The 12500-nt window shown below is 43.5% G+C and overlaps 1 protein-coding gene across 4 annotated transcripts in view; it reads left to right on the forward strand.

Annotated features, from left to right (window-relative positions):
• adam11 (ADAM metallopeptidase domain 11) overlaps positions 1–12500 on the forward strand; it is a 76687-nt gene that overhangs the window by 33391 nt on the left and 30796 nt on the right. For all 4 annotated transcript variants that reach the window (XM_063184862.1, XM_063184870.1, XM_063184885.1 and 1 more), the window contains exons 10-13: positions 1026–1097; positions 1936–2102; positions 4863–4947; positions 5664–5754. In XM_063184862.1, coding sequence (XP_063040932.1) covers positions 1026–1097; positions 1936–2102; positions 4863–4947; positions 5664–5754 — 415 coding nt within the window. The remainder of the gene's footprint in view (positions 1–1025; positions 1098–1935; positions 2103–4862; positions 4948–5663; positions 5755–12500) is intronic.

The following is a 12500-nucleotide window of genomic DNA, read 5'->3' on the forward strand; positions in this document are numbered from 1 at the left end:
GCGTGTGTGTGTGCCTGTATTTGTGTAGGTGTGTGTGTGTGTGTGTGTGTGTGTGTGTGTGTGTGTGTGTGCGCGTGTGCGTGTGCGTGCGTGCGTGTGTGTGTGTGTGTGTGTGTACAGTTAGAGGAGGTCAGAAGTCATCATGAGTCCCATCACAAGGCCCTGAACTCACTTGGCCCAATGCTGACTCATGAGTCCCTAGAGAGAAGACAGGAGGAGAGGAGAGAAGAAGAGAAGACCGGAGAAGAAGGGAAGGGCAATTCTGCAGAAAAGAATAGAACAGAGAGAGATGAGAGAGGAGAGGAGAGGAGAGGAGAAGAGAAGACAGGAGAAGAGGGAAAGGGGGAGTCAGCAGAAACGAATAGAAGAGAAGAGAAGGGAGGAGAGAGGAGAATGGAGGGGAGGAGAGAAGAAGAGAAGACAATAGGAGAGAGGAAGGGCAATTCAGCAGAAAAGAATAGAAGAGAAGGGAGGAGTGAAGAGAAGTGAGCATAGGAGAGGAGAGGAGAAGAGAAGAGATGGGAGGATAGGAGAGGACAGGAGAGAGGAAGGGCGACTGGTTGAGTGCACTGGCTGGCTGCATGTGCACTAGGATGTGTCTGACTGACCGTGATAGATGGAAATTGACCCAGGAAATAGATTCTTAATGGACAAAGAGCTTTCTCATCTCATCCACTCCTCTCTCTCTCCCTCACCCCCCATCATGCTTTCTATTTCTCTCTCGCTCTCCAACATATTTTCTTTCTAATGCTGTCCTTCTGCTTCCCACTTGCTCATTTTCCCATTGTACATGTATAATCTTTTGTTTCTCTCTCATTCTTCTTGTCTCTTTGCCTCTCCATCTGTCTCATTGTCTTGTATTTACCTTTTTCATTTTGTCTCTCCATTTCATCTCTCTCTCTCTCTCTCTCTCTCTCTCTCTCTCTCTCTCTCTCTCTCTCTCTCTCTCTATCTATCTATCTATCTATCTATCTATCTATCTATCTATCTATCTATCTATCTATCTATCTATCTATCTCCTCTAGTTTTCACTGATGAAGCGCTCCATTGCCCAGACCAGGAACTTCGCTAAAGCTGTGGTGAACATGGCCGATGCGGTAAGAGAGTCCATACAGCATGTACAGTAAAAGGCAGCGCAGACACATTTGCCCTTTAGTGCTATACAGGATGTCTGTGAGAGTCTGACCGCTGTTAATGACGTGATGACAAAATGAGGTGAGACTGGGGTGAGAGGAGATGTCTAGACAGATTTGTCTTCTATCCATCTTCTCTCCTGTGCCATTTGTCTTGCTGCCCTCTGATGAATTGTGCTTTAGACAGTCACTTATTTTATTTTAAAAAAAATTCGGGAATGCACATTCTGGGCTATGTGTTTCTGAACCTTGACAATACAAGGTTTTTTTTTGCTTCTCTTTTGGTTTTGAGCATCAAAACAAATCATGTCCCTGTGGAGCTTTACTGTGTAGCTGGTATTTTAGAGGATTCATATGGAATACTTATTCTTTTTTACTGTATATATATACATATATTTTCACTGCTTTTTGCCTTTATTTATGACAGGACAGTGGAGGAGAGACAGGAAATGAGTGTGGAGAGAGAGACGAGTAAAGATTGGCAAATGACCCAGGCCAGAATTGGACCCGGGTCGCCGGCCTAGTAACCCAGTGCCCTACCATTAGGCCATGGCAGAGCCAGAAATACTTATTCTGACAAAGTATTTTTGATCCTTGGCAAGGACTATTTCTACTGTTTATTTCATTTCTGGCATTAAACAAACTATTAATCCGTCAATCGTTCATAGAAACTTCCTTTGTACAAACGTAGTAATAATAACTAAGTTTGCAGTTCCCCGTCAGGTACAGTTCTCTGTGTGGTTGACTGACGCTGCTGTGATGATTGACATGCTGCCGTGACGATTGACACGCCCCTCTGTAGATCTACAAGGAGCAGCTGAACACGCGCATCGTGCTGGTGGCCATGGAGACGTGGTCGTCTGGTAACCTGGTGACTGTGACCGTGGACCCGTTGGTCAGCCTGGAGAACTTCATGAAGTACCGCAAGGACAGTGTCAAGGAGGAGGCCGACGTAGTGCACCTCTTCTCGTGAGTACTTAGCAGCCGTTTAGACATATGCGGTTAATTATAAACACGGATATGTTTTTTTTAATCCGCTTGCGTATAATCACGACATGTGGATAACAAATAAAAATGCAATTGTGGCAGGTGTGTTTTAGTTTTTTAAATTATTTGTGTGTGCGTGCCTGTGTGCGTGCGTGGGTGCATGCGTGTGTGTGAAAGAGAGAGACATGACTGGTTCATAGTTGGGTCAATCAAAAGTTCTTCGACTGCTGTGTTACTCACCCGCCCCCACTTCCTCCACCCTAACCCCATTCCACTGTCCTGTTTCGCCCCTCTACTGCCACTGTCCTTGAGAACCTGCCCTTCCACACCTCAGTACACTCCAACACAGGAGAATTGGGAGAGAAAGTGGAAAACAGCGATCCTAGCGGTTACGTTCCAAACACCAGGGTGATCCTATTGAAACTCCCATAGACAAGTTTTGTAAAAAATCCCACAAAGATATGACATTTTTCAGCGTACACAATAGCATGAACTACTACCTGTGAAAATCTCAAGTCATTTTTTGCCCTTTTAAAGGCCAACTTCCGATAAAACTCAGTTTTACTCACTCCTTTCGAAGATCGGACGGTCACCCCAAGTTAAACTCACTTGCAAGGCTCTCATAGCGGTGCGTCAACTCTCCTGGCTGTGTTTCCCGGTGTTTCCCAATTTACATCAATAATGCAGAGAAACGAGCGAATCACGAAAGCCTTTCTGTGTTTCGTCACGTCGAAAGAAGGCGTTGCCCACAAAGGTTTATATCGACCCATTTATCTAAAAACATGTCGAGTAATTTTTTTCTGCTTGTTTTCAAAACAAGCAACGTCTGGTGGTCTGAAACATAGCTTAGCTTAGCTATCAGCTGGTTGCTACTCTCAGGTACACACACAGCACAAAGCCTCATACATAAAGCCTGCTCACTCCGGTTGCTCCGTGCCTACAGCTCGCCTAGGGGTCGCTGTCGAAGGAACACAGCCCTGAATGGAGCCTGCACGCCTCCGTTGGCGCCCCTATAGTGCAGTACCATCAGGGGAAGTGGCGACTCTGTTTCCCATTACATTCTCTCCCAAGGCTGGAGGACTGAGCCAATCAGAGACGCGTTTCTTTGAGAGCAGGAGGAGTGAGCCAATCAGAGACGCATTTCCACGAGAAACACGGAACACTCTCTCGTTTCTCCACAAGCCACCTTGCCAGCTTGCAAAAACGTCTTGAAACAAAGCAACCAGAACGTTTTTTAAAACAGGACCAACGCGTAACACATTCAATAACAATTGGGAACACGGCAATATTAATTAAATTACGTTGAGAGGCGATCTTTAAGAAAAATAGAAATTGTGCCAATCTGTTCGGAAACGGACTACAGCTCCCAGCATGCTGTGCTTCGCGCCTCGTTGACAACACAGAGAAACAAATGAACGCGAACGAACGCAAGTTCTTCGCATATCTTCACATTCTTGTAATCCTATGAGTTCCACATTGTCTTCTTATTACACATATATACACGCGATCATTTTGGTATGGTTTTAAATTCCCTAGTAGATATGATGGCTTCTGTGGTGACGAGTAACCACCTCTCTGGCTCATGTTTGGCTATGCTAATTTGGCTATGCTAATTACATGGAGTAAACAAGCCACACATGCCAGTCAGTGTAGTTCTGTATTAGCTTTTTAAAGAATATTAAAATCAGCTCAGATCAGTGAAAAACCGAACATTTTACCACCTGGTTCGATAAAACGGGCCAACATGCCCATAATATGACTGCCACTACTTCTACTTCGTCGTCAGGGCCGAGATGTAATTTTTCAAAGAAAAAAAACATTCATTTGTTGCAGGGGGTTGGAACGTTGCCAGCAGGGGGCGATGAGATTACTTTCCCTCCCTATATGGGGCAGTCGATGGCAAACCTTGGGACGAAGTTTCCACAAGTGCTCTTGGCAAGAGATCTAATTTGGGTGTTGATAAATGTGGGGTGCAGTGTTGGCTGGGTCTTTGCTAGTATTTCACAATTACTGAAGCTGTAAATCTCTCCTTAACTTACTATGGTCAGATTTTCTTTTTTTGCCCAAAGCAATTCTACAGTGTTCATGTTCAATTTCCTTACGGATTGGAACTGACGTTGACGATTTGGAATATTTTTAGATGTTTTTGGTCCTTTTTTGTATCGGACAGTGTGAGAGCTGACAGGAAAGTAGTTGGAGAGAGAGAGATAGTGAGATAGAGAGAAGGTGAAGGATCGGGAAATGAACAAACTCGGGTCCCCGAAAATGTGGCTGAGACGCCTTATCCCACCAAGTCACGGCACCCCCACAAAACTATTTTAAGATGAAAAAAACGTATGGTGCTTTAAACGTTGAATTATCTGTGTCTCTCATCTAACCTTATGTAGTGACATATAAAAAAGAATTTGTTCTTCCCTTGTGTAGTGTAATGTAGTGTTGTAAGAAGGCTGTGTGTGTGTGTGTGTGTGTGTGTGTGTCTGTGTGTCTTTGTCTGTGGCTGTGTCTGTGTCTGTGTGTGTGTGTGTGTCTGTGTGTGTGTGTGTGTCTGTCTGTCTGTCTGTCTGTCTGTGTGTGTGTGTGTGTGTGTGTGTGTGTGTGTGTGTGTGTGTGTGTGTGTGTGTGTGTGTGTGTGTGTGTGTGTGTGTGTGTGTGTGTCTGTCTGTGTGTGTGTCTGTCTGTCTGTGTGTGTGTCTGTCTGTGTGTGTGTGTGTCTGTCTGTGTGTGTTGTATGCTACCTCGCAGGGGCACCACGTTCCAGAGCAGCCGCAGCGGAACAGCTTACTCAGGCGGAGTATGCTCGCTCACCCGGGGAGGAGGCATCAACGAGGTGCGTGTATGTGTGTGTTGCACCGATACCGATACCAGTATCGGTGGATCGGCACTAAAATGGTGGTATCGGTATCGGCGAGTACCAACAAATAGGGCACCGATACCATTTACAGGTGCTTGTATGACACTTAAACAGCCTTGAAATTAGTTATTTCATAGCGGTATTTAAAAAGTATAACAAGTTTTGCTGGATTCACTTTGTATTAGTCTTTTTCCTGTTTCACAAAGGTAGGCAGCAGGTAGGCAACAAAGCCATGCAATGATTTTACATGCACTACAGCCCTTTATATATATACATTTCAAATAGGGTGGTATCGGTATCGGTATGGTATCGGCCGATACTGCACAGTCAGGTATCGGGTATCGGTATCGGGGCCAAAAAATGGTTTCGGTGCAACATTAGTGTATGTGTGTGTTTTTGTGTGTGTGTGCGTGCGTGCGTGCGTGCGTGCGTGCGTGTGTGTGCGTGCATGCACCCCCGTGACAATGTTATTGTGATATTACCTGAGAATGCTATTAATATACTGTACATTTGGGTCATTCAGACATTCATTTTTTTGCAACTTCTCCAATTTGTGTGTGTGTGCAATGTCATTGTAATTTTACAGGAGTGATATTACATGTAATATACTGCAATATATGGTTTTCTGTGTGCGTGCGTGCGTGCGTGCGTGCGTGCGTGCGTGCGTGCGTGCGTGTGTGTGTGCCTTACAGTATGGGAATGTGTCTCCTATGGCTATCACTCTGTGCCAGAGCCTGGGCCAGAACCTCGGCATGAAGTGGAACAACATACGCAACTCTGCAGGTGACTGCTTTTTCAATCCATCATGTTAATGTGCATTCAACAAGAATAAATCAATAAGTGAAACGAGCTCTAATCTTCACTGTGCAACATGCCCTCTAATTGACTCCTTGCTGAATTATGAACATTTTAAAAGTACAATGATGTTCTGTATATGAATGATTTTACTGATTGCAGTGCCTGTATTTGACAGAACCTGGGTCCCTCTGCAATCCTATCTGAAAGTTTGCACAACTGATGTGTGTTTGTTCAAGTTCAATTGAGTGTCAGTCAGCAGATGCTGGAGGGTTCAGTAGGCTCACACATTGAAGACTGTCTGCAGCTTCTGAATCAGAAGTATTAAATAATGTGAAAGAATCTCCTCATGGTTTGACCTATTATGTCTCTATCAGGTGTAGAACTGGAAGTAGAAACAGATTCTTTCATTTTGTAAGTTCTGTAGAAACAGGACGAGAGAGAGAGAGAGAGAGAGAGAGAGAGAGAGAGAGAGAGAGAGAGAGAGACTTTTTTTTTGACTTTTCGAAATCGCATTTATTTACAGAAAATATTTAAAAGACATACAGAAATGTCATTCTGACATTAGATTAAATGTGGGTCAAGTATTTCATGAAAAAAATAAATAAATAAATAAATAAATAGTACAAAACCACACAAAACAAAAACAACAAAAACTACAGGGTGAATTGCACCACATCATCCACAATGATGCACAAAGCATTATTTTGACACCATATGTCCTTGAAGGTGTCAAGATCTGACATTTCCTTGTAAAAACGAATCAATCAGTATCCTAGATCTCACCAAAGTTGAAAAAACCAGATCGAGGTCAAAACCAGAGTTATGTTCTATCCTATTCCTCCTGCTTACATAAACTGCCATTTTTGCTTGTCCAATAAGGAAATTCAGCAGTTGACACTTGTATTTCTGTTTCCTTGTGTATTTGAAACCAAAAATAAAAACTTCCATTGAAAAAGGCTCATTAAAAGAGCCAAACAATCTTCTCAAGCACAAAAACAAAGACTCCAGACGTTGGCAGTGCATAAATGCGTGAAAAACAGTCTCTCTTTGTGAACAAAAAGGGCAATCATGGCCAACATCAGAATTTATGACAGAGATAAAAGAATTGACAGCAATGGCACCATGTATTATTCTCCATTGTAAATCCCCAGCCCTTTTGGTTAATGGTGACTTGTACAGTGCTCTCCAGTGTGGTTTGACTTGCTGTTCTACTTGTAGAACAGCACGCCAAGGTGTGTCCACTCTGGCTTCTAGACACTTTTTATTCAAACCTTTCACACATAAGCGATAAAGCATTTTTCCGGAGGCTAGATTAGACCCCAGAAACATGACATCATCGTCATCATCATCATCATCATCATCCTCATCACTCCCACCCCCAGCATCAGGGAAAACATTTGATCCTCCTGAGGAGACATGGAAACATGGCATTAGATCACATTCATTAGGGAAAAGAATATCTTTTTTGTATTGATCCAGCAACAAAAAACTACCTTCAGAAAAAAAAGAACGTAACTTTAGAAGGAAACTTGTAACTATGCGAATGGATCTCAGACCTAGGTGCTGAGCCACTACTTCAGCATTCCCAAACAGTGGCCCTGTCAACTTCAGAAGATCCCCCAAAGTAATAAGCCCAGCTTTAAGCAAGACTTCAGAAGGAATAAGCCTCTCTTGTGTGAGGTCCAGGAGTGAACCATAAACCAATGGCTCTTGCAATAGCCAGAAGAGAGATTTTTCATTCACAGATCTGTTGACTCTCATAATGTTCCACACCTTGAAAGAGTTCCGGTAAAAAACAGGGAGCTTTCTTAAATCCATCAGAGTAGAGTTCATCCAAAAAAGGGTCTTGTCCAAACCCAGGCCCCCAAAAGTCCTCAGGATGGCACAGGCCACCTCTTTCCAGCAGGAGTCTACAGCGCCATCCAAAAGTCTCTGTATGAACTGAAGCCGGAAAGCTGCAGTCCTACTTTGTAGATGGATCAACCCCTGTCCACCTTCATCCTTGGGCAAAAAAAGGACACCTTGCTTAACCCAATGAAGCCCATCCCAAAAAAAATCAACCAAAATGGATTGTACTTTGGACAAAAAAAGGGCAGGGGGGTCTATACATGCAAGCCTATGCCAAAGGGATGAGGCCACCAGATTATTTATTATTAGAACACGCCCCCTATAGGACAATTTCTTCACCAGATAATTCCAACGATTTAGCCGGCCCTTAATTTTGTCAATAGTCCCCTCAAAGTTTTTCTGTATAAAACTTTCATCCCCAAGGAAGACCCCCAAGTATTTGAAACCACCCCTGGACCACACTAGACCCCCTGGGAGGCACGGCGTACCAGAGGGCCATTTGCCCACTAAAAAAGCTACACTTTTCCCCCAGTTAACTTTGGAAGAAGATAATCTGTTGAAATCATTGAATACATTAACCATGATGTCAACATCCCTTTGGCTACTAACCAGAATGGCTACATCGTCGGCATAGGCAGAAAGTTTGAAAGAGAAAGCGCTATCAGGGAGAGACACCCCCTGCATTTTGGCTCTTAACTGAATTAACAGAGGCTCAATGGCCAAAGTGTACAACATGCCAGATAGGGGGCACCCTTGCCTAATTCCCCTTAACACCTTAAAAGGAGCACACAAGTCACCATTTATTTTCAATATACTTTCACAGTCACTGTACAAAGCTCTAATGTAGTTAATGAAATCATCATTAAAACCAAAAGCTTTCAATACACCCCATAAATAGTTAAATTCAATCCTATCAAAGGCTTTAGTTTGATCCACTGACACTAGGCCAAAATTCAAATTGAGAAGCTTTCCAATTTCTAAAATATCTCTGATAAAACCAATATTATCGTAGATAAGCCTGCCTGGTACACAATAGGTCTGGTCCGGTTCGATTATATCTCCCAACACTTCACAAAGCCTGTTTGCAAGAACTTTTGAGAGCAGCCGGTAATCCACGCAGAGGATGGATACAGGCCTCCAGGATGCCATGTCCTTCAAATCCCCCTTCTTAGGGCGCGATCACACCGAACGCGGATTTTACAGTAGGAGGCGGATGTATTCTATTGTTTGTCAATGACAATGAGCGGATTACGCGTCTGATATCAGCGCAAGGCGGGTTCCGGATTCTCCGCCTCTCCGCGCCGGGCGGATCGAGTTGAAAAAAGTTCAACTCAAGGCGGAAAACCCGCGGCGGATTTCCAGATGTTCGATAGGAGACCGTTATCAACATTCATATCAGATTCCCTATCCAACGTTAGGAGAGCAAGGAAAGAGCTCGTCTTCTATTAATTTTACATAGATGAATGGACAAAGCATTTTGTGTATGTTTTCACATCATTTTATGACACAACACCATCGATTAGGCTACGTTGCGAGTGACAGTTGTCGTTACAGTTGCCTAGTCACCGCATTCGAATAGGCAGTGGATCCGCGCTTGGTGTGGTCACTTCTGATTAATCAGCTGGATGCGCATCGCGGATTGTAGGCAGAAACCCGCGTCCGGTGTGATCGCGCCCTTAGGCAGCAAAGTCAGGACTGCTCGACGACAAGTGAGCGGCAGCCGGCCTTCAGCCAAGCTGTCCCGCAACACAGCCAGTAGGTCTGCGCCCATCTCTGGCCAAAAGGACTTATAAAAAGCAACCGGCAAACCATTGATACCCGGTGCTTTGCCACATTCCATGCTCTGGAGGGCTTTGTCTAATTCATCCAGGGTTATCACCCTACCAAGGTCCTGATTTGCCTGCCTAGAGACTTTGGGTAGACTTGTGAAAAAAGGACTGTCCGGAGCCTCACCATAGGATATTTCACTCCTATAAAGTTCCTCATAAAACTCGACCGCTCTCTTTCGAACATCACCATGACTGGTTAGGAGATTTCCATTTTTAGACAGAAGACCATGTATAAGCCTTCTCTGACCATTTTTCTTTTCCAGATTGAAAAAAAATTTAGATGGTGCATCCATTAACTCTGCACTCTGAAATCGAGACCGGACCAGAGCTCCTTGCGCCTTGACGCCCAGCAGGTCATTTAAAAGAGTCTTTTTTGTTTTCAAACTTTCCAAATGTGAATGATGGCCATTCGTTTCAGCTATTTTTTGGAGTTCCATTATTTCACCTTCTAATAATTTCATTCGCCGAGCTATGTCGCCTGTGACATGTGAAGTATATTGTTGACATAATTGCTTTATCTGGGCCTTTCCAAAATCCCACCATTGTTGCAGCGACTGAAAAGAAGACTTTTTCATTTTATAATCCCTCCAAAAAAATTTGAAAACATCTCTGAAATGGTTATCGCTTAATAAACTTGTGTTAAAATGCCAATAAGCACTTTTGTGCCGGGTAGCACTGACATAACACGTGCAAAGTACCATACTATGGTCTGAAAAGCCCACTGGCAGTATAAGACATGATTTAAAGAAGCTAAGCTGATGCTTAAAACTATAGAACCGGTCTAATCTCGCCAGGGAAAAAGTGTTGTCAAAAGCGTGTGCCCATGTGTATTGTCTATGATTATTATGAAGACATCTCCAGACATCAGCCAAATCATGTGAATTAATGAACTCAATAAGCCTCTTACGAGATGGCATATGAGGCTCTCTGTGATTCCGGTCTATGCAGAGTTCAGTGCAGTTGTAGTCCCCTCCAAGAAGTAAGAAATCCCCAGGGTCACAATCCTTTAAAACATCATCTAAGGTGCTTAGAAACAGCATTCTCTCACGGCCTTCAGTCGGCGCATATACACAAATGAAAACAAAAAAACTATTCTCAAATTGAGCTCTGACTCTTAGAAGTCTACCTTTGACACATTCATCCACTTCATATGAGGAAGGAATACAGTTTTGCGAAAAAATAATGGCAACCCCACCACTAGTATTAGTCTTATGGCTTAGAATAGATAACCCTCCAAATTCCTTCGCCCAGTCTGCAGCATTGTTAACGTCAGAGTGTGTTTCTTGTGCAAATAAAACATCAATGGATTTTTCTTTAATTGTTTTAAAGAGCAACTCCCTTTTCATTCCATCTCTAGCTCCATTTAAATTTAATGAAGCAATTTTAAATTCACCCATAAGTAGGAGGAGAAAAAGAAAAAATAACCTTAAAGACATCATCATTTTAGAAAAAAATAAATCAGGGGTGGATGTTCACTTTCCAACATGCTCTTTTAACAGTGTACGAAGCTTTACAAGAATCTTAACCAAACGAAACCCCTCCCTCCTGGTGAATTTACTTTCAGCCATGTATAATTTGTTTTTTGCAATAAATTGCTCAATGTCGGGAAAATGCTCGTCAAGTTTAACATTTCTTGCACCTTTGGTCTTTTTCAAAAAACTTTTGATGTCTTCTACAATGTATTGGCAACTAGGGAAGCCACTTTGACGAAGACTACAAGTAACGTTAAACTCAGAATCACTTTCACTCTCCGTGTCGGTGCCCTCAAGCTCAACTAGTAAGTCCTTCTTTTTACTCTGTGCTGCAGAACTAGAAGGTCCAATTGTTCTCTTCGTACCGCGAGGGACTTTAAAAGAAGCCTCGTCAGTATCCATGTTTTGACTACTGTCATCAGTCAGATCACTAAGGGCAGAGGCACCCTGATGAACAACAGACGCAACGCTAGACTGAGAAGCGTCACTGTCCATCGACATATCATTTTCAGGTTCAACATTTTCCTTCACAGGGTCTGAAGATGCACCCTGATCGGCTGAGTTAGTGTCGGGTGTTTCAGTAGGCCTATTTACAGGGGCTTGTTCAGGTGGCTGAACATCCGTATCGGCTTGTTCAGTCGTTGCGTTTTCTTTATCAGTCGCGGGGGGTTCCCCGACATTTCCTGCTTGCGCATCGTCACCACTTGCCGAGCTATTGCGTTTTTCAGGGCAATCTCGCAGCAAGTGGCCATGTAGCCCACAACCAAAGCATTTCATCATACGACTAGTGGCATAAATAGCGTAGCTGAAACCTTCAATTTTTACATTCAGAGTCAGATCCACCTCAGAGTCCGTGTCATTAAGGATCATATGCACGTAACGCCTAAAGGACACTACATGTTTCAGCAAGGGGTTTTTACTGGCAATAGCGATTTTTCTGATCGGGGAAACAAGTTTACCATAACGAGTCAATGACTGCGCCAAAATATCATCATTAATGAAAGGCGGAACATTGGAAAGAATTACTTTCTTAGAAGGGGTAGACAAGGGAAGCACTGGAGTAAACACGCCATCAATCATTACACCATTCTCAACCATCACGGTTGCCAACTCGACAGTCTCCAAGAACAAGACAATTGCCTTATTCATACGAGACGCAGACAAAACTTTCTCATGCCCAACCATTTCACCAACGGCTAAACTACACACTTCTACACTGGCGGGGGATTCTATCTTAATTCCATGTCGCCGCGTAAGAAAATCAAACTTCCCTCTACCTGAGGCAGCCATGCCCCCGACTAAGGAGCAGACGCCCAGGGAGAGCGCAAAACTAAATAAACAACAGACACACTACAAGAAGTACCAGTAAAATAACTAAGGAAAACCGAACAACAAAAGTATATGTATGTGTAAAGTAAGAAGTATAAGAGAAAAGCAAGGACGCGGTGCAGCGACCGCACACAGTCACACGCTCACTCACAGCGCTCCGCCCACTCACTCCCAGCATCCACTCCGTCAGAGAGAGAGAGAGAGAGAGAGAGAGAGAGAGAGAAAGAGAAAGAGAAAGAGAGAGAGGTCACCA

The sequence above is a fragment of the Engraulis encrasicolus genome, chromosome 2 (assembly GCF_034702125.1).
Source record: "Engraulis encrasicolus isolate BLACKSEA-1 chromosome 2, IST_EnEncr_1.0, whole genome shotgun sequence".
Taxonomy (NCBI): domain Eukaryota; kingdom Metazoa; phylum Chordata; class Actinopteri; order Clupeiformes; family Engraulidae; genus Engraulis; species Engraulis encrasicolus.